Genomic DNA, 22,463 nt, shown 5'->3' on the forward strand with positions numbered 1-22,463 from the left:
ATCATGTGTTGGTCCATCTCTCAGTACTTTGTCTCCCAACACCAAGCCCATCAATTCCTAAAAGATGTAAACAGATGATGAATATATACTTTAATTTCAATAAAAGCCAGTAGAACTTTCTTAAACATCAGGCTATTGTTGTTTGTAGCAAACATTACTCAAACAGCAGTAAATAGTGTATTTGTTGGAGACTATTTTCAGACACAGATTAATACACATTTGTCACTCAAGTGAATCAATGCTCTAGTGAGTATTTACAACAGAAGGACGGTGAATGCAGGATGCACTCAAAATAAACAACAGTGCCCATGGTCATGTCACCCAGGGTGCCTCGTTGATGTGTTTTTAATAGCTTCAGGGCAACAATGGAGGTCTATAGCCTCAGAGGAATAAGATATATCAGGGTTGTCTGCCACTTTAGAATAACATTAAATAAACAATGAGCATAGTGTCTGTTCATCCTCTTAACTGATCCATATTTCTCATGCACTCTTACTATAATAAAGCCTCATGTTTTCAATAAATCTATAGGTCTAAATCCAAATATACGTTTAAAAGAAATCTGTTTGCAGAATTTTAGTAATTATTGTTAGACAATAACAAAAGAAAATATAGACAATTAACATGTATTTATAACAGAAGTAATTTTTACATTTGGCTTTTCAAATTCCTCAGATCAGATTTAAAAATGGTGCATAATAAAGATTAACCACTGCACACTTTCAATGAGCTCTGTCAGTGGATTTAAATAAATGTCCCCAAAGCCATTATTAGATTTTCTGCAGCAGTAAGATCAGTAGATCAAGAAAGTGAGGTTTGAAGCCAATAAAATGAAGCAAAAGTGGAAAATGATAGCCTTCATTTTGCACCTCAACTTGCATCTATTAAGAAACTGGTCTGTGTCAGATTTTGAGCTTTGCCCCTGAAATAATCTGTAGTACACACCATGACCTCGAGCATGAAGCTGTCACTTGCTAACTGGTAACAGAGTGTAGGATTTCACAGGATTACTGACACTTTCATGTAGCTTTGTCATTCAATCTGTCCACATGTAACTCCAGTTCCTGATCATATGCCGCTAAACAAACATGACAATATTTCATCTCACTGCCTCAGTAGCTGCAAGGGGTGCAAGTAAGAGAGGGGAAGATAAGGCCTCCTTGTGAGATAAAGAAATGATAACCTAGAAATATCAACTGTGAGGAAAAGGAGCTTTAAATGCCTTCCAACCATATCTCTCTCTGGAAAATATAAAGCACGAGGTTATGACATCAAACGAGAATATATATTTCATTTCTCCTTTAATCTTGACCATCAGTGACTTCAAATAATGTCACAAGAGATTCTGTCTTGATTCATTTTTATCTTTACTTAATATGAGCATATTCTGCTTGTTCGTTTGTATCACTGTTTCCCAGCATCTTTGGCTCTTGACCTCCTAAAATTAAGCAATGTCAACTGGCGACCTCTCATCTGAGGTTTTGGTTTCACTGTGGATATGATGCAGCTTTCCTTCTCAGGCTGCTTAATTTGAAGGACGTTTAGAGGCCTTAAGAGGTGGAGGTATACTGTATAAGACCAAAAAAAAGCTAAATAAGAAATAGTCTACATCACAGTACATCATTCTGTTAACATAACATTGTTAAACATCTACATAATATCAAGGCATTTAAACCTGTTTCCTATAGAAAGCACATTATTTTAAGTTTTTTTTTTAATGAGTGTCTTGAAACAAGAAAGAAGAAGGCATTTTGATAAGTAAAAATATCACATGAATTATCAAACAATGAACAATCAAAACTAGAAGTCATTGGCCAAATATGCCACTGAGACCGTAGTATGTATCTTTCAACCATATCCAGGATTGAGGTCAATGGATGATATTTGGCACATATTTTGCTACAGGGTAACTGACACCTGAAACAGGTGAGTAGTAGTGGTGGTAACAGCAGTCGTGTACAGTTGTGCATGAAGAAGAAACAGCACCACATCTTGAGCCAAACTGGGCCCAGTTCTTACAGCTGTTTCTCCTGATCAAGCCGGCCCATCAACGCTGCTCTATATTTACCTTCATCCTGGGTTACACATGACGGAGGAGGAGGAGAAGGGGAGGGAAGGGGAGGGGAGGACTTAAACAGCACAGGAAGATGGACAAGGGTTTGGGGACTCTTTGATTAAACACCAGCTTGGGTGGGCTCGATGGCTGAGTTAGGACCCTGTGATTATTCTCCCTCCCCTGGCCATTGTAAACACTCTCTCCACTGGACCCTGGCAGAGCCGTTAAGCCGGCAACCGGGTACCAAACAGCTCTGTGTCACATGAGAGGCCTGGCTGGGCTGGAGTCACGGTGGCCCGGGATACTATTCTTAGCTGCAGGAATGTACACAGTGGCCTCATGGCGAGCTCCACAGCGCCTAACTGGAAAGCTTTTTCGTTTGTCTGTGTCATGCTCTTTTTCTCTCCTTGACTACTCTACATTTTCTGTCTGGGTAATGTTTTTGTTCTCTTTTGATTGGAACTGATCCTTTTTTCTGACCAGAACAACCAGAGGTTTTGGATATTATTCATTTTCTGAGGGCAGGAGGTAAGGATTCACAGATGTTCACTGATGAACTGGCAACAGGTTCATCAGCAACACGTTTCAAACTCATCAGTTTGACACTGATATCATATTTAAATGCTCATATTTATTAATTATTATTACAAGTTTAAGGAAGTCAGAAACTGCTAATCTAATCCACATGTGCCACATTTACAATAACTCAAATAAACATTACTGAAATATTTTTGTATTGATAATATATTTATAAATCAGTTTTGGCATTTGGTTAAAGTATTAGCAGGTAAAAAAAATTATTATATATAATGTTCAGAAACATTATTAATGACTTACTAAAATGTATCCCAAGTAACTGAATATATTCTTTGCACACAGGTGGAAGAAGTAATCATGAATTTAAATGAAGTAAAAGTTGTAATACCACACTGTATAAAAACTCTGTTACAAGTAAAAGTCCTGCATTGAAAATGTTACTTAAGTGAAAGTACAAAAGTATTAGCATCATAAAATACTTAAACTTCCAAATGTAAAAGTACTGCCAATCCAATAATAATATATATTATTGGATTATAATTATTGTTGCACTAATGTGTTCATTGCTTTAATGTTGCAGCTGGTTGCTAAATATGGAGCTAATTTTACTTTATTCACATTTTATAAATGAATTTACATACTGCTGTGTAGCTTGTTAATTTCCCCATGAGGACCAATAAAGAACAATTATTATTGACATAATAATATCATTATTTATTTATTGTAGTAATGTAGTAGAGTAAAAATTATTGGCCAATGCCTATGAGTACCCTAAATGTGTACTTAAGTACAGTACTTAAGTAAATGTACTTAAATGTACTTAGTGTGACTCAATTTTTAATTTACGATGCAATTTATCAGAAGGCTCTTGGTCTCTGCCAGCAGGTCTTGTTTAAGATCTGAGGGAAAACCGTGAGTTGTGAAATGTCACTCACAGTCATTTAATGAAATACAGTAATGATCAGAGGTCCAAATATATCAGACAGGCTGGCAGGCCTCGTAAGTGGAAGTAAATCAGTAGCTGTCGCTTGGGGTGATTACAAGACTTAGTGTTGCTAATAGCACAATGAAATTCCAGCTCTTTAAACTGCAGGATTGTCACAAACCCTCTTACCAGGGAGAGACAGTCTGACACTTTGAGAGAGGGGGACTATGGCAACAGCGATAGTGAGGGAGAGAGGTCCAGAGAGACAAACACAGATGTCTGTTGACACAGCTCTGTTAATGTTAGCGATGATGGGCTGCTTGATACGGAGGCACGGCCTAATGCTACATGGAGGCATCGAGATCATTTAGAGAGGGTAAAAATAGAAATCTGTGAGTCAGTAATCGTCACTTTAAGGACAGCTGCTCACCAGGAGTTCTAAAAGTTTTAGCGTGGGCTGATAAAGCCAGATACAAATGTGAAATAAAGCTGTGATCCCTACATTCCTTGAAAGCATAATACATAAACATATCCAATATGGATTAAACACTTCTACCATAGAAAATTATGATGGAGCAAAAACTGCCATGACAAGTTGTGACACTGCAGTTTCACAAGCAAAGTTGCATTTTGGTACATTACTCATTTGGTGGGTTATTTGTAGCTTTGAGGCATCACTACCTACCCTTGGACCTTAAAGGAATAGTTTGAAATTTGAGGAAATACATGGCACTTTATAGAAAGTTTTTTTTTATTAAAAAGAACAGATTGCTTTTTATTTCAATGTCTGGAAGAGTCCAGTAATACAATTATCAAATGATATCTTGTAACTGAATGTGATAAATGGGCATATGATATTATTGTCTCATATCGATCGCTGGTCCCTCAATTGAATTGAATCTAATCAAAATCGTATCGTGTTGTTATGTCCAACCTCCTGTAAAACCCCTGTTTCCAGTCTTTATGCTAAGCTAAGCTAACTGTCTCCTAGCTGTATCCTCATATGTAACGTACAGACATAAGAGTGGTCTGGATCGATGGTTATCACCATACTTTCATAAAACTGTTTTGGTCAACCATCTCTTTCCGATGGACGATAGAAATACAACACTCTCTCTTTTCCCTTTCCACAGAATGGCCTTAAAACCACAAGAAGTTTTCTCTTTCAAAGACTCAGAACTTCCCTCCCACCTTCATGCCCAGCTCAACATCCTCCGTCAGGAGCGTATCCTGACAGACGTCCTGCTCTGCACGGAGCACCAGGAGATCCCCTGCCACAGGAACGTCCTGGTGTCCAGCAGCCCGTACTTCCGCGCCATGTTCTGCAGCAACTTTCTGGAGAGCAGTCAGGCCCGAGTGAATCTGAAGGGAATCTCTTCAGATGTCCTCAGTGGCATCGTGGACTACGTCTACACAGGCTGCATCACTATCACTATGGAGATTGTGCTGCCGCTCATGCAGGCGGCCTCCATGCTTCACTATGGAGGTCTCTTTGAGGCCTGTTCCATGTTCCTCCAGAAGCAGCTGAGTCCTGAAAACTGCCTGAGCATGATACGGCTCTCTGAGATCCTTCACTGTGAGAGCTTGAGGGAGAGGGCCAAGGAGATGGCTGTGAGGTGTTTCTCTGATGTAGCTGCCACAGAGGACTTCTGTGAGTTGTCTCTTCCTGAGCTCATGTGCTACCTAGAGGACGACAGACTTTGTGCTGAGGAGGAGCAAGTGTTTGAGACCCTCCTCGCGTGGATCCATCATGACCCGTTCTCACGACGCGGCGCTATCCATGATCTCTTCAAGAAAGTCCGCCTTCGCTACATCCATCCGACTTACCTCTTCCAGTTCATCGCCAACGACCCACTGGTGCAGTCCTCCACCCTCTGCACTGAGATAATCGAGTCAGTGCGCCGCCTCATGCTTACAGTCAGCACCAAGTGTGGCCGAGAGCTCAAGCCGATTTGGACCACACCTCGACGTTACACCTGCAGAGAAACCCTGGTGGTGGTTGGAGGACGCAAAAACAATGAACAGACCTCACGGGAAGCCCTACTATATGATGAAAGGACTCATCGTTGGCAGTGGTTGGCCAAGCTCCCTCTGCGCCTTTACAAAGCTGCATATGTGTGTATTCATAGCATCCTCTATGTGGTTGGCGGGCTCAGCCTCTGTATGACATCAGGTGACAGCTCAGTCAGCGCCACAGTTTACACTCTCTCCCTGAAGACCAACCAGTGGCGGACTGCTGAGCCCATGTTGGAGCCACGATATGCCCACCAAAGTGTGTCCTATCTGCACTTTATTTTTGTGTTAGGAGGCATTGGGGTGGACAAGAAGATCTCTCAGTCTGTGGAGAGATATAACAGTATGTTTAATCAATGGGAGGCCATGGCACCAATGCCCACAGCGGCGCTGCATCCAGCTGTTGCAGCCAGTGATCAGCGGATCTATGTTTTCGGAGGGGAGGACGCCATGCAGAATCCAGTCAGGCTGATTCAGGTAGTCAGACTTCTCATTTTTGCAGCATTGTTGCAACTCAAATACAGACAAAGCCTTAAATAGAAATCATTGTCAATATTTGCAGACTAGGATGTCACACACAAGCGGAGAGCAAACTACTTTGATGCTGCAGTAAACAGGTTGTTTGTGGTGTGCCAACAGGTGTATCACATCTCTCGCAACTTGTGGTCCAGGCTAGAAACAAGGACGGTGAAAAATGTTTGTGCTCCTGCTGCTGTCATTGAAGACAAGATCTACATCATAGGAGGTAAGTCATTTGCCATGCCCCATCTTTCATATATTTTTTAAGTGTAAACGTAACCACAGTAGTAGTAGTAGGCGATACATTCTGATCTCTCTACTCTGTGGCTCCCAGCCCCAAGCCCATTCCTTCCTACTGAAGATGTAAATCTATATAATAAATCAATTCACCTCACAAATATACCGTTTATTTTTCTTTAAAGACTAAGTACATACTTAAAACACCTGAGCATAGTAGTGTTTAGCAAACATTACTCAAACATAAGTAAATAGTGCATTTGTTTGGGACTATTTACAGCTGCACAATAGTGCACATTTGGGGCTCTAGTATTTCCATCAGCAGGACGGTGTACAGTATGTGGGAGTGACTCAAAATAAACTACAGTGCCCACGTTAATGATAGAACATGTCTCCCAGTTCAGCAGTGTGGCTCAGTGATGTGTTTTTAATAGTTTTCGGACAACAATGGAGCTCTACAGCACAGAAGAATAAACTAAATCAGGCTTCGGACACACATAAAATACTTCATTGTCGGTTTTGATGTTTTCATTGGATTTGTTGATAGTTTCAAAAATATACAAAACATCACCAGACTTATTCTTCAAAGTGTGCTTCTTGAAAATCTCATTTCCAGGATACACCAGGCGAATGATCGCCTACGACACCAAAGCCAACAAATTCGTCAAGTGTGAGAACCTAAAGGAGCGGCGGATGCATCACAGCGCTACGGTGATCAACAACAAGCTCTATGTCACCGGGGGACGCATCCTCAACGGCCACGATGTCATCGAGGACTCAGACTGCTTCGAGTGTTACGACCCTAAGACGGACGTTTGGACCTCGAAAGGTTCTTTGCCGTACAAGCTATTTGACCACGGCTCCCTGCCGCTGGTTTGTGTTTCCAACAGACCCAACCCACCATGACCCACCATCCAACACGCCTTTTGGTCGAATGCTTTGTTGCATGTTCCTCACCTCCCCTTTGCCATGATTTATTGGCCTCTAACGTCACAAATAGGAAACCATTTTAACCTGACTGCATTCCTTCACGCAGCTCAGTCAGAACTTAGCAGCACGTTAGACCAGACTGACTTTCATCTGAATCAAAGGGGAGCTCAGCTGACGATTAGAGGTGTCACTCCTAAGGCACCTGGGGGGAACTGAGAACCCGCGAGATAATGGGAGACAGACATAGTTACAAAACAAGCAGCTGTTACATCCAAAAGAGTTCTTTCCGCAGATGGTTGCGCTTGTTTGATGGTAATTAAAAGTGTTAATGTTTTAATTTCCCAGACATTTATACACAGCATATCACTGCCTGGCAGCTGCAGTTGTCTTCCCTGAAACAATTAAAGACATTTGGAGTTACATGTCTGGCTGCTTGGTAACTCTATGAGCTCTGCTTCTCGTGTAAAAGTGAAAATAACAGATCAGACAGCTAATATAATTTGCACTTTATAGAAAATACATTCCTCCTTGACCCACATGCTCCGATCAGAGTGCACGTGCTGATGAGTCGATGCATTGTGACAGAACGTGGACAAGCTCCCCCTGCAAAGTACAGCAAATTGTCTTGTTTGATGAAATGTCGATAAGAAGCACAATTTTGCAAACAAAATGATCTGGGCCAATTTTATTCGAGATAATAACCGTTCTATTTAAAAAAAATGGAATTGATGTCATGTTAATAAAACACATAACATATAATAATCCAGCGCCTCTTAAATCAGGCTTTTGTGCAGTTATTACAGACTCTCTCTACACCTCCATACACTCGTACTTTGAGTGTAATTCAATTGCCAAAAAAAGACAAAATGCACAATAAACAAATTTGACTGATTATTATTATTTTTATTATTATTTCAAAATTGTTATAGATGTATCAATTATATCGTTAAGGTGAAATCTTTTGGCCACAGTAATCGTAATCTGATACATGATGGCGCTTCAGTGGTGGTGTACTTTTAATTTCACCATTGTACAGTTGTTGGATAAAGACTAGGCAGCTATACTGGTGTGAGGACTTGTGACAATGCTGCCTTTGAGACGAACAAGTGACCTTGCTATGGGGTAACTATGACTGAAAATAGTGTGGGGGAGATTTTCAGGTTTTGCAGCGTGTACAGCAGGCTCATGTAAACATGCAAACTGCAGCTGGTTTCTCACAAACATGTCCACTGATCTGAAATCAATCTTCTATTTATCTGAGAACAACAGCTGTAAAGTAGATGTAAGACAATGAGACAGGCCCGTACTGTCACTTCTGTGTTCACCTTATGGAGCATACATTCACTGCTGCAGGTTACAGTTGCCATGGCAACCCTATTATCACCCCATGCGTCCCTGTAGTGTGTCTAATTTAGATTGCGTCACTGATCAACTGTGTTGCTGTTACTTGCACATTTACTATGCGGTGTTATATTTTGGATATTGATTTCCCTGTTTGTGACTCGGTTTGTAAAGGAACTGTTATTTATGTATGTGTATGTAGGCGGTGACCATTTCTAATGTATTGCTTTGAATTTCTCTGCAGACGAGAACAAATAAAATAATCGGTTTTGGACAGCGGTACAAATGTTGTTATTGTTTTACTGGACTTGAGCTTGATGAAGATTTAAATGATTCTTCAGACCGGCTGAGTCATGTTGCCTTCATACTCAGGGGAACATTGTTGACACGGACACAGAAACATGTTTGCTGGCTATCAAGTGACACATTTGTTCTCCATACATCATAGAGTATCACTGCAACGTCAATTATATTTAACTTTGGAGTAATGTTTTAGGAATTGTGATATAAATATAAAACTGTTTAACTGGCATGAAGTGAATACATTGTTTTATGTTACAGTATGACTGACCTCTGGACCCTTCAGGACAATTTGTCATTTTAAAGATTGTCAAGTAGAGTTCCACATGTAGGTTAAATATCTAGTTACCAGTTTCCCCCCTGAGAGGCTCACTGTTTGCATGGTATGGCCTATTTGTATGCAGCCCTCCGGTGAAGCCGACCTTAGAGGAAGAGATGCAGGATCATATTTCATTCTTACATTTTAATCCCTGCCCATTAGTGAGGAAACATTGAAACTTGCCCAGGAGTGGCGACCAAAAGGGAATTTCATTCCAAATTAGCAAACCCAGACTGTCATTGAGTTAAATGGCTCCTTGTTAGCCTAGTCACTCTGAATGCCTCACAATAGCCCTCTGTGTGTGTGTGTGTGTGTGTGTGTGTGTGTGTGTGTGTGTGTGTGTGTGTGTGTGTGTGTGTGTGTGTGTGTGTGTGTGTGTGTGTGTGTGTGTGTGTGTGGAATTAATACCTGAGGCCTAACCGAATTATTATTAAGAAACATGCTGTGCAGAATGATACACAGGGTTCTCTCACACCTTCTTGAACATCAGATTCAAGAACATTTTAAGGACTTTCCAGGCCCAGTTCCTTCAAATTCAATGACCCAACACGGTTCAGTTTGAGACATGGATCGTGGTGGTGATGCGGTGGTGATAGCCTAGTGGTCTAGTGGTACGACTTCCAAATACAACACCAGATGGTTGAGAGGGCTGACACCTTTGTGCCCCTGAGCAAGGCACTTAACCCTGAGTTGCTCCAGGGAGACTGTCCCTGTAGTTCAAGGGTCTGCAACCTGCAGCTCTTTAACCCCTCTGTAGTGGCTCCCTGCAGCTTTGACAAACAAAAACATGGAACATGTATTTTTTGTTGCACAGTGGACAATCTTTCAAAGGGAACATCTCTTATCTTGGAGCTCGAAGGTGATATTGTGACATTGAAATCATTTCTTTTTTTTTATATTTCGTCAACTAACAAATGTGTCACATTCAACTGCGTCTATGAGCACGGTGCCTTTCCCTGCAGGTGGCCTATCTTGAGTTGCAGACCCCCGCCTAACTCGGTATGCTAACCATGTATAAAACCAAAAAAAGATAAGTTTCGGAGGAAAATTGTTTAATTCTGCGTCGACAGATGCATTTGCTTTTCCTGTCATCAATGCTGGCTCACCTGTGTGCTTGATATGTGGAGAGAAATGAGCAAACAACAGAAAATGTGATGTTGAAAGACATTTTGTGGGACATTTGTGAGGCTGTTGTGAATTGTTTAAAAGCCAAAGAAATGATCACCACCTCCATTTGGATGAAAACACACTGAAACGGACATAATTATATACAAACTGGCCTATTTTTTTATGTTTACTCTTTTTAAGATATTAGGCTGCAGCTATACGTTTTTTTTATTTCAAAGTGGGATACTTTTTTATTCATTCCATTTTTATATTGTATTTTTTATTGTTTTGTGTATTTTTATATTATATTAATGTTATTTTATTCAACAAATATGGGGAGGACTCAAATAGGCTGCAGAGTTCTGTGTTTAATTTATTTCAAAGTAGGCCTGAACATGCCAGTGTATGTTTTCCTTTTGTTAAAACAGGTAGAAATAGCAACAGTTTCTTTTATTTTCATTCTGTAATTTCAAAAATGCAACAAATATAGTATAACTATATATTAAATCTATAAACTGTGTTATCAAATATGTTTTGCGGCTCCAGACTGTAAAGATTGGCCGACCCCTGCTGTAGTTAGTTCACTGTAAGTCGCTCTGGATAAGAGCGTCTGCTAAATGACCTGTAATGTAATGGATCAAGGCTATTTTCATAGAAGAACTATCAGGCTTAACAGAAGCTCACAGACAACAGTTAAAAAGAGAGAGATAGAGAGAGAGAAAGGCTTGAATGTGTTTAACACAGCACAGCGAAACCAGTAAAAAATAACATACATTTCTATAATATTATATATATATATATATATATATATATATATATATATATATATATATATAATATATAAATTCAAGCACTTTAAAGGTTCAATGTGTAAGATATGCCAGAATTTAAACTTAACAACAATTGACTAACATTATGAACAGTGTTGTTAAAGACGTCTCTGTATTGTGTTGCAGAGATTCATTTAGATTGTATGGACCCAGTAGTAGGGGTGAAATACTGCCCCCTATTTCTTTGGAGCAGATGGCTCGGAATTACACTTTGAACCTTTAAATGACCCATGTCAATGTATGTCAATGTATGTCAATGTATGTCAATGTATGTCAACGTATATCAACGTATGTCAACGTATGTCAATGTATATCAATGTATATCAATGTATATCAATGTATATCAATGTATGTCAATGTATATCAATGTATGTCAATGTATGTCAATGTATATCAATGTATGTCAATGTATATCAATGTATGTCAATGTATGTCAATGTATGTCAATGTATATCAATGTATGTCAATGTATGTCAATGTATATCAATGTATGTCAATGTATATCAATGTATGTCAATGTATGTCAATGTATATCAATGTATGTCAATGTATATCAATGTAAGGACCCGTGAGAACCATGGATACATAAAACCCAGCCCAATGTCTAAACTCAAACAGTGAACTTAAAACATACATTTTTTAAAGAATAAACTCTAAAAGTTTAAATCAACAGAGACTATGTCCAGTACCGAATACCTTGCCATCAGCTGAGTCGAATGTCATATGCTTGACTCAGTTAGCCGGAGCAGAATTTGATAACACCCTGTGAAACTTTTTATTGAGCGGCTGCTAAACACACAGACTATTCACACTGTTTATGGACTGTGTGTTTGCTTGCTGTCTTTCCATAGAAACAGTGTGTGAGGGTCACCCTTCAGGCAGGTTATTTTCAGTGTCTGTTACTAACCCATCAAGGGATAACATTTCATTGCTAGCTTATTCTGTGTGTGTGTGTGTGTGTGTGTGTGTGTGTGTGTGTGTGTGTGTGTGTGTGTACTGTACAATTTTGAGGTACTTTTCCCATTTTATGCAAATGTATACTTCTAATACTTTTGTACCTTTACATAAGAATTAAAATGCAGGACTTTTACTTGTCAGAGCATTTTTACAATTTCGTATTGCTAAAATATCTGAGTACTTCTTCCACCACTGCCTTATATAACACATTGTGGGGTTTTAACAAGCCTGTACTCAAAAACATTGTATTCAAATTCACATTTTCTTTAGCTAAATCTAAATAATCCAACGTTTACACAGTATGTGTGCTTCTGTGTAGCCAGAAGGTGAAGAAAAGTTTAACTAAAACCAAAACTCAGTAACATCCCTTTTTTTAAACAAGACCCTTTAGTCTACAGGATTGTAGACTCAGATCTCAATAACTATACAAATACTTCTTGTTTGAAATAAATCCCAAGCAAGTTATTTTAAATAGTAATTGAGGGGTTTCCCTGCTGTGTCATGTGAGATGAACTATTCCCAGTCTGTAATGTTATCCCCCTGTGTTGATGTGATGGAGGGGGATTAAGAAGATTTACAGCACACAGTAGAAATCCCAAATGTTTGTCCTACAAACACCAGAAACATCTCCCTCTTCAGATACAATAGCAGTTTAGTGAAAATAAATAATGCATTTAATTTATCATTTGGAATTCAATTGGATTAATACGAATATGAAAACTAGGAAATCATGTAAAAGAATAAAAGATGATATATATATATATATATATATATATATATATTTTTTTTTTTTAAAGACAATTTGATGAAGTTAAAGTCGTACTATTTGCAAGTAGAGGTAGCTCATGTAAGTGTTTCAATTTAATGTATTTTTCACCATTAAAAAAATAACTATTGCAGCAGGTTAACAACAAAGAAAGTTTGACAGTTAATCAGCATAATCAGGCACATCAAATCTACATATTACAATAACTTAAAATGCCTGTAATACACACCTTCCACCACCTGATGTCCCTACGACCACAGGGAGGTGTGGAGAGCAACACAAAGCTTTCCTTTCATTGCACCTTCATCGCCCTCTGCCGTTTAATATAACTCTGTAATATTGCACAGTCCTGAAACTAAATTTAACATCAGGCTTTAAAATACACATCAAATAAATAGGATAATTGAGTTAAAGTAAGAATAATGATGATTTTATTAGAATTAATTTGATAAAAACAAACTGTTCACAGTACAGCATGCATACATTCCTTACAGAGGTCTAAAATAAAACTGGTAAGATGTTTGACTGGAACATGGCATCATTATTGAACAGGCTGGTTAGGCTTCATGTTCAGTTGGTAACAACCGTCACAAAAGTGTGTGTGTGTGTGTGTGTGTGTGTGTGTGTGTGTGTGTGTGTGTGTCAGTTGTACGCTTGCCTACATTCAATTTAAATAAATCCATGTTTTGTTTTAGCCATTATTTTCACAGACAACCTGCAGCCATTCACACACATTTTCATTCATGAGGAACTCTGGGAAATGGCACAATGGACCTCCCCCAAAGAGTTGAAAAATAATAAAATAAAATAAAAATAATAGATTATGAATTATTAATTAAGACAAAAACCCAAGAAACAATAAACAATAAAAGTGCAATTTGCAATTTACAGGAGTATTTTAACACTGAGGAGTTTATAAACTATACAACAGAAATACAATCTTAATATTACACAAAACAAAATAACTCCAATAATAAAGTTTTCAGGGAAGAATTTCAAATAAAGAAATTCGAGGCAGAAATCTTAACATGGCAAAATTATACTTCTACTTAGTTACGTTTTTTATATTAAATTTGGAACAATTAAGATATACAGCATGTACACATTCATAACCCTACAATTCTGTGCTTCTGTTGCCCAGCTTTTGGATAATGGAAAGGGCAGGAAACTAAACCTTGGATTACCCTAAAAAATTTCCCCCATTGAGTTTTATAACACATATGTACAATAGGTCCGTAACTACAAAGGCATTCAAAGAAAGAAATTACATTTTGGCACCAGGCACAGAATTGAATATTCTTTAAAACTAATGGCTAAAAACCCACCCAGAAAAATAATCTGACTATTTTCACCCTTCAATGTATCGTCCCTACAAAATGAGAGAACAGTATGCATTTAAACTGGCTGAAAAATGAATGATGTAACATTTGGCATAATTGTTGCTGGAAGAATAAGAGAGAGGGGGGGGGGCAGGGGAGCGGCAGAGGGTCTACAGTGCATTTCTGTCAAAAGACAATCTGTTGTTCATCCTGAGGGCTAGACGTAAACAGGAACTGGAAAACTTAATTATCAGCTTTAAGATTAGGGACGGGGCTTTGTACGATTTACACATCATCACTACAGCTTTTGGCTTTCTGTATCATCTGACCCCGCTCTCATGTCAAATATACATTCTTTTACCTGATTTACAACAGCGACATCATCAACTCAATTAATGTACCCGTGTCCTGAATTATCACCGACTTGTAGAAACATGGCTCTCTTTTGTTATCTGGCATTCATGACCAATCATAGCGTGCCAACTTTTCCTGAGACAGGTAAGGTATAACTTTGGGGTGGGATGAACTGGCTTCATTGGAGGAGATTTTGTTTTCTTCATTGAACGACTAAGCTCTGGCAGAGGAGAGGAGGAAAAGGTGAAGAAAAGTGCACACAGGGCAGTCCCGCCTTCTACACCTCATTAATGGTGCGCTCAGTGGGCCTGAAGTTGACCGAGTTAGACGATGACATGTAGAAGGATTGGGTTTTGCGATTGAGACGGGCACGTTTGGTAGCCACGCACAGGCTGCGCTTGCTGGAGGAGATGATCTCAATTATGAACTTTTTGCAGTCTACGCAGATCTCCATGGTGACCCAGTCCTCTGTAAGCTCCTTGGGAAGCTCCGGCTCGTCCTGCGACCGGCCGTCCATGCTGCTGCTGCTGCTGCTGCTCTTAGACAACCTGAGGACAGAAAGATACAGTCAGAAATGTACTGGTGACACGATCATCGTAGATATGTGATTTATAGGTTATTTTATCAGTTTGCTCAACACAATTAATGGTAAAATACAATAATAATGTCGAGGACTGAGTGTTTGAGAGATGCACTGGTGAAGGGTTGATTTAGATCTGTATATTGGTTTGGAGGGGGTTTTAAATGGCAGGACTCATTTAAGTTCATAAATTGTTAGAATTGTGTATATTTAGTTGCACAGTTTGTATTTTGAGATTCAATAATAATAATAATAATAATAATAATAATAATAATAATAATAATAATAATAATAATAATAATAATAATAATTTAAAATAATGAAATGAAAGGAACCTTGGTGGTGAAAGTAAAATTCCCCCTTGGCAGATAATGAGAAATGTACTATTAATACCCTAATTTCTTGGAATTAAATGTGTAAAAGTACAGTATGGATGAATATATCATTTAAGGTAATTCAGACAACAGTTATGTTTATTAAGAATTACTAATCAAGTTTGCTATGAATCCTTGAGGAATTGTGATTGCGTTATAATTTTTCAGTGTGATTGTGAGTGTATGCATGTGGACCCAGAGAAGAAGAGCCAATGCTTATGCTAGTGCTAAAGGGGATCACTAAAAAAAAGAAAGAAATAATCTGACAAAGCATGACATTTTCCCCACATTTATACAAAAAGAAATGAGTTCTCCAGTAACATACTTATAAACACTTCTGCGTAAGCTGTGTCGGCTGTGTCCAGACCCAAATGGGTGCTTTTCTGGCTCCGCAGCGGCAGACGCGCCACTTCCACTCCGCGCCTCTTCTTTAGCAACAGTACTGGGGCCCAAAGAATAAATGGGCAATGTGGAGTAGGGCTTAGATGGCAGCCGCATCTGAGGTAAAAAAAACAAAACATTTTGATGGATTTTATGGCGACCTTTTAGTGCCAACAAGTGTCAACAGAGTGAGTGTTCAAAAGTGTGTTGAATATTGTTCAACAGCCGCCTACCTTTTTAGAGCACTGGGAACACACAGGCCTGGAGAAGATAAAAAATGAGTCGTTATGTTGGACAATACTGAACAGATGCTACTAAAAAAATCAGCACTCCACCAATTTACTCCTAAAGCATCGTCAGAATCAGTAAAATATTAAAATTGATTCCGCAGAATCATATCGTCTTTTCTATTCCGCACATTCTTCTTCATTACATGCAACTCGACCAGAGACAGTAGGGTTTGGAGAGTCAGGGGTTTATGCTAGTACTGGCTAGTGTAGCCTTCAGTCGCTAACTTAAAGCGGCGATGATAAGTAGCTACTGAGATCTGGTAAGATCACTTCTTACTAACTCTTGACCCCTAAATATTATCCCTCTTCCCAAAGTGTTCAGACCCAACAGACGCTCAAGGTAATTTAATCTAAAAATGTATCAGATTTCACACACTTTATTTCCACATATGCAATAGCACGTCCTAAACACGTGTAAACAGACCAAAATTGGTGGAGTTCCCCTGTAAATTGAGTAGTTCTAGCGATTCAATTTACCTTTTGCAGAACTGGCAGGTGTAGGACCAGGTGAAGAAAGAGAACCTCTTGGTCCGACATGAAAAGCAAACCTGGAGAGTAAAGCATCAAGTGAGATGATGGAGGTACATCGTATCTGTTGCATTTAAATAAAGACAGAAACAGTATTGCTCCGACAATAAAAACTCTACCTTTCCCTTCTTGAGGGCGTTGTAGATTTCTTTGTACTGCTGAAACTTCTCCAGCTCGGCCTTCACCAGAACCTGCCTGATGTGCATCACCTCCTCCACCGTCAGAGCCAGACACTCCACCGGGTAGCAGAACTCCTCCTAGAGGTGAAACGCATCACATCAGCAAACTAACCTTACATTTGCAGATTAGAACACAGATTAGCCCCAAACAGTGCAACAGCAGAAAGTGATGGGATCTGCTGCCAAGGAGAATGACACCAATGACACAGCATTAAAAAAAAGGCATTGTTCACCCACAAAATGATCATTTGTATATTGAAGTAAACGGTTCCTCCATTTACCTTAATTCATCAAGACTTTTCTCTGTTTTTTGGGTTCTCACAGCGTTGAGGTATGCAAGGAAAAATACGTTTTCTTCAAGAATTCAAGGTAACACGGGATTGATTGATATACAAATGTTCATTTTGTGGATGAAGTATTCCTTTAAAACAAAAGACCGATCATGCCATGAGATGGTGAAGGTGAAAACACCAATCTTACTCTCCGTGAACCACAAATGATGCTTCCACCGACAGTGTGTCAATGAACAGAAAATACAGAGCATGCCGATGATGCAACAATCCCGTCATGTTGGTGGTCCACAGCTTTTGGCTATCAATTTACTTTATTCAATTATTCTATTTACTGAATTCCCTTCTTAAAACTAACAAAAACATATTGGATGAGATTTTTTTATTTAGAAGTCAGCTAGTTCAACATGCAGAATTGTACTTTTCTTTTGCACTATGCGTTTATCTTTGACATTAATGGACCTATAACTATACTATGATGTGATACTATGACTGTTTTATAACAATTATTCCCACGCAACCAATTTGCAAGTGGATCCCCATCATGGAGCAAGCTGTTGTCAACAGGAGATGTGTGACATAGCTGGGAGCCCATTTAACATTTTCAACATACCCATCTATCTTTGGTCTGAACTGAATAGCTTAATGCACCCAAAGTCAAATTGAAAATTCCTCGGGGAACTTCTTCACCAATCATTTACTCTCACAGTCCTTCAGTTGGCTTGGATTAGAAAATGTGAGACTCTGCTGTAAATGTTTACAGATCATTTTAATTTTCCCCGAGCTATTTTCAGTATGCCGCAAATCTCCCGTTCACACAAATGGTGATGACTCAAACTCCCCTTCATCTAAAAACAGGTCTATTGAAATACACGGCATTCTGGGTGTGTTCCCCCACACAGTGATGTGTGTTTTTTATGAAACGCAGTAACAGTAACAGTCACATACCGTGCCCTGGGCACCACTGGTGGCTTCCACCTGACCAGCAGACAGAGGGGACATGATGTTCAAACAGAAGCAGGACCTTATATCCGACCAGCTAATCACAGACAGTATGCTTAATAAAATGTAATACAAGATGAATCTATTGGAGGATATTTTGAGAGGCTGCCTTCTCTCCTGTTGCTCCCCTTAACTGTATGAAAGAAGATGACGTAAGAGTAACGAGAGGGTGGAGCTGGGGAGGGATACGCATTTCTGAGCCTCTATTCTGATTGACAGGTCAATCACAACGTAGCCACGTCCAAAAGCCTACCCTGCTTTTTACTCAAAATCGGATCATAATTTACTACATGAACATCATGCTGTAACGAAGAAGACTGGAAACTAGCGATTGAGACCAAAATGCAAGTTTAAGGCACTTCCACACTGGCTTCACTTTTCAGTCCAGGAGGTTACGTCTAATCTGTCCCACTCTCAGTTGTCATATAGAAAAAATGCTTTTATGAAGAAACATTATAAAATGGGGGTGATGGTGATGGATTGGTTGACCAGGTTACCTTGGCACTGGGATCCGCCATCAGCTGCAGCATTGTATAAAATAGGAAATGACTGCAAGTTAGACTTTGGGATAAGACAGCGAACCAGTGTAAACATTTTAATGAGATACGAGTACCAGAAAGGGAGGGGAACCGCAACGCAGATATTCTTGTTTTACATCTACTCCTAGGTTTCCAAGTGAAAAGGTAAGGTACGTTTTGGGCTGTCAGAGCTCCGTGCTCCGTGGTTTCTGAGCTCCGTGCGACGGGGGGACGGGGGCCGGGGACGGGTGCTGTCAGAGCTCCGTGCTCCGTGCTTTCTGAGCTCCGTGCAAAGGGGGGACGGGCGCGGGGACGGGTGCTGTCAGAGCTCCGTGCTGTCGGACCAAAAGTCAGGGGCATCTAGGAGCGCGATTAATCTGCGATTACCGGTAATATTTTTAACGCGTTCTTTTTTCTGTGATTAATCGACATTAACGCGTTAATTCCACAGCCCTAATAAATATATAATAAAATGGTGTGATGACTCTCCGGGGTTTTACGTTTCATTTATTCTGATTTGATGATGGTTGAACTAGGGGCTTTGGTTTGGCGCCAGAGGTCTGCTATTAAACTAACAAGTGGTGAGAATTAACCAATTTCATCTAAATCCCCGTCGTACAACGTCTGTCCTGTGGTTTCAATTACATTCATCAACCTCACTAGAATCATACGACCGGCAGAGTTACTCAGAAAGAATGATCTCATGGAAAATGAATGACCGGTCACAGGACGGGAGGAAATGTATCAGATACATTGTTTATATCCAGTGTTGTTGGTAGATTTAGAGGAAATTCAAATTGTAATTTCCATGTGTAGGATTTTTTTTATTCTACAACCTCACTTCATGTATGCCTGTACTTTTTACTCTTGTAGCATGTTCTCCTTTTCGTTTAGTTGTATTGTGTAACTGAGCAGACTGATTTACATGTTCCTGATAAGAGATGCTGAGAACAGTGACATTTAAGGAGAATAATATAGCAACAAAGAATAATTTAGCATCATAAGCCCTATTCGCACGGGACCATATTACCAGGGGACCTCATGCGATTTAGAAATAACCCCTCCACGTTTGTCTTATAACCCCTCCACGGTTGTGTTTCGTGCAGCACATTCGCACGGGATAAGCAAAGTCTGTATTTGACTTGAAATTACTGATTTTCCCCCAGATATGAAGTCAAGGCTCTGTGACATCTGCATATACTATAGGATATATTATATATATACACTAAGGATAACTATAAATATATAATATTTATTATTATAAATATTATATAGGCCTATTTATGTTTATAATATATGTTGGCCGTGACTCTCCATTCTGTGTAGAGAGATGAGCCTCCTGAATTTGCAACCAAAATGCTGTCAAAACATTAATTTATAATTCTATTTTATTCTCAACCAGTAAGAGGCAGAAAAAAGGCGCAGAGAAAACGAAACGCCTTGCCAAAAAATAAAAATAAATTAAATTAAAAAAAGAAGACTACCGTAAATCACCAAGATAGCGATAATATTATCACATGGCCTGTGTTTGGTGACATATGGCAGGTCAATTAGGGTGAAATTTTAACTTGACAAATTAGGGACATGGCAGACTTGGATTAAGATCACAAACAACATACAATTATTACAAATGACTAAAAAAGCTCCCCAGATAATACAAGTCCTATGTGATAGGGTTTTAGTTTAATCACCTAATATAAGTGTATTTGCAACTGATGCAGTAAGTTAGGTCACTAATGCAAGCTCTGTAATCAACCTCAGAGGCTTCATTTATTCATTTATGTTTAATTAATACATCCAGGCTGTGATGGTTAAACCAACAGAGATAGCTCCCACAGTTGTACATACCAAAGACTTGGAGATCTGTCTGGATGGAGCTACAAAGGGGCGGACACTGGTGGGGGCCTTCTTCTCGACGGAGTGCCGCCTCTGTGGAGACTGACGCTTGTCTGGCTGTGGGATGGCAGAGACGGGCAGGAACTTTGGAGGAGCTGGAGTCATGGGACAAAAAAGAACAACATGTGAAACGATTGCTAACGAGAACGTTATGAAGACAGCTTACGTTTGTAGTGGTCAAAAAGCAGAACGTAATACATTACAATATGTTACAGGTAAGCTCTTACCTTTCTTCCCCGTTACAGACTCGGGTGACGTGTCCTCCATCAAAGACGTGGACATACTGGAGGTGCTCCGTGTGGGCTCCTCCTGTCAACCAGAAGATTACACTTATTTAGTCACGCGATACTGATAGCTTTAACTTATTTTGATATTGCAAAACCAAAAACCAATTAGGGTTCGACTTTTCTTCTTGTGGAAACAGATACTAAAGTTTCACGATAGTGCAGACATTTTTCACGCTGCTAAATTATAACAGGATTAAAGGGGCTGATGAGGAAAGCAATATTAATTCATTTCTATGTCCTAAGGTGGTCACTGTATGCAAGTGGGGTTCTTGTTGTTTTTGTTGCGTGAACTCACCAATCCCATCAACTATGTTGAAATGACAATAAAGTATTAAATCTTCATCATTTTACAGGCACAGACAATAAGAGTCCAAAATCTTACATCTGATTCGGAGCTGTCCAGCTCAGCCAGCGTGGGCGCTCTGAGCAGCCTCTTCCTCTGGCTAAGGGGCTGCGCTCCACCTTGACTGGGTCCCAGGGTGCCATCGGCCAGAGACTGGGTGCTGACAGCCAATTTCCTGGGGGCATCGGGAGTGTCTGCGGGTGAAAGATAGGATTTAACTTTAATTACAAGTGAACCATAAATTCTCATGAACCATCTCCTTATCTTTACAGCTGGCCATCTCCAGTGTAAACTATGGGAGCCTTTGTATTGTCATTACATGAAACCACAGTCAGTACAAACAGGCCACATGGTGACCAAGGTGAGCCTCCACCATATACTTATATTACAGATGTTCAATCAATCATTTTATCTAAATGAAACTGCCTTAAAGTTCTTCAAAGTTCTTTGTTATAAAAGGCCAGTAGACACACCGCTGATGCTGGCTTCATACCCATAAGACATTGCTTCTTTACCTGAGCTGCGGAACAAGTCCTGAGGAGTGCTGATGCTTTTCCCTGCACCTGTGAAGGATTTAAAAAAAACGAATATGTAACCTTTAGTACACATGCACATTTTCATTCCTGACACCAAACTAATTCCACAGTGAGGACTTGACAGCAACAAGCATCTGTCACATGGGTGTGAATTGAGGAGATGCTGTGTAGTTGGGGGCTACGCTCACAAAAATATGTTGTGCACAACTGGAAAGCACAGAGGGAGAGTGAAGGGGAAGTGCCAGGGGAAGCAGAGGAAGGCTGTGTTCGAAATCACAAACTAACATACTCAATCTGTATGTACTGCCAACTAAGCATGCGATTAATAGCAGACTGTTCACACTGGAGTATATAAACTCAAGCAATGCATACGTTCTGCATCACATGACTCCGAGCTACCGTTGAATGAAAATTGTTTATCACAAATGTAAATACTACACTCAATTTAGTATTATCCAGGACTATTTTAAGGCAAATTACATTTATTAAATATTATAAACATATTAAATATTTACATTATATTTATGTTTTCTACAGTACATGATATATGTGAGCTCCCGCGTACCTTAGTTTCACTCGCCATAACACGTGATTATTTTATGCAACAGCAAATTATTTACGGCCTGAAGAGCTCACATCTCATATTTAGACATTTTTGCTAATCTAGTATCCATCCGGGCATTTCTTGCATACACAAAATCCAAATACTATGCAGTCGAAACGCAGTACACACTCAATGTTACGTCACA

The 22,463-nt window shown here is 39.5% G+C and overlaps 2 protein-coding genes across 4 annotated transcripts in view; one reads left to right on the forward strand and one right to left on the reverse strand.

The window, feature by feature from the left end:
- Nucleotides 1–2,149: 2,149 nt before the first annotated feature.
- klhl38a (kelch-like family member 38a) lies at nucleotides 2,150–8,837 on the forward strand. The gene is made up of 4 exons (XM_029443925.1): nucleotides 2,150–2,584; nucleotides 4,652–6,008; nucleotides 6,171–6,276; nucleotides 6,904–8,837. The coding sequence occupies exons 2-4, from the start codon at nucleotides 4,653–4,655 to the stop codon at nucleotides 7,191–7,193; spliced, it is 1,752 nt and encodes a 583-aa protein (XP_029299785.1). The 5' UTR covers nucleotides 2,150–2,584; nucleotide 4,652; the 3' UTR covers nucleotides 7,194–8,837.
- A 4,408-nt stretch (nucleotides 8,838–13,245) lies between these two features.
- The window catches only part of spire1a (spire-type actin nucleation factor 1a), a 32,908-nt gene continuing 23,690 nt past the window's right edge, over nucleotides 13,246–22,463 (reverse strand). The window contains exons 9-19 of one of the 3 annotated variants that reach the window (XM_029443909.1): nucleotides 21,694–21,741; nucleotides 21,218–21,372; nucleotides 20,776–20,857; nucleotides 20,501–20,643; nucleotides 18,632–18,655; nucleotides 18,081–18,110; nucleotides 16,783–16,920; nucleotides 16,613–16,683; nucleotides 16,079–16,106; nucleotides 15,790–15,962; nucleotides 13,246–15,058 (exon numbers count right to left, since the gene is read on the reverse strand). In XM_029443909.1, coding sequence (XP_029299769.1) covers nucleotides 14,788–15,058; nucleotides 15,790–15,962; nucleotides 16,079–16,106; nucleotides 16,613–16,683; nucleotides 16,783–16,920; nucleotides 18,081–18,110; nucleotides 18,632–18,655; nucleotides 20,501–20,643; nucleotides 20,776–20,857; nucleotides 21,218–21,372; nucleotides 21,694–21,741 — 1,163 coding nt within the window. In that variant the 3' untranslated portion in view covers nucleotides 13,246–14,787. The remainder of the gene's footprint in view (nucleotides 15,059–15,789; nucleotides 15,963–16,078; nucleotides 16,107–16,612; nucleotides 16,684–16,782; nucleotides 16,921–18,080; nucleotides 18,111–18,631; nucleotides 18,656–20,500; nucleotides 20,644–20,775; nucleotides 20,858–21,217; nucleotides 21,373–21,693; nucleotides 21,742–22,463) is intronic. The other 2 variants (XM_029443910.1, XM_029443911.1) reach the window with 2 other exon arrangements.

Source organism: Cottoperca gobio, chromosome 11 (genome assembly GCF_900634415.1).
Source record: "Cottoperca gobio chromosome 11, fCotGob3.1, whole genome shotgun sequence".
Classification (NCBI taxonomy): Eukaryota; Metazoa; Chordata; class Actinopteri; order Perciformes; family Bovichtidae; genus Cottoperca; species Cottoperca gobio.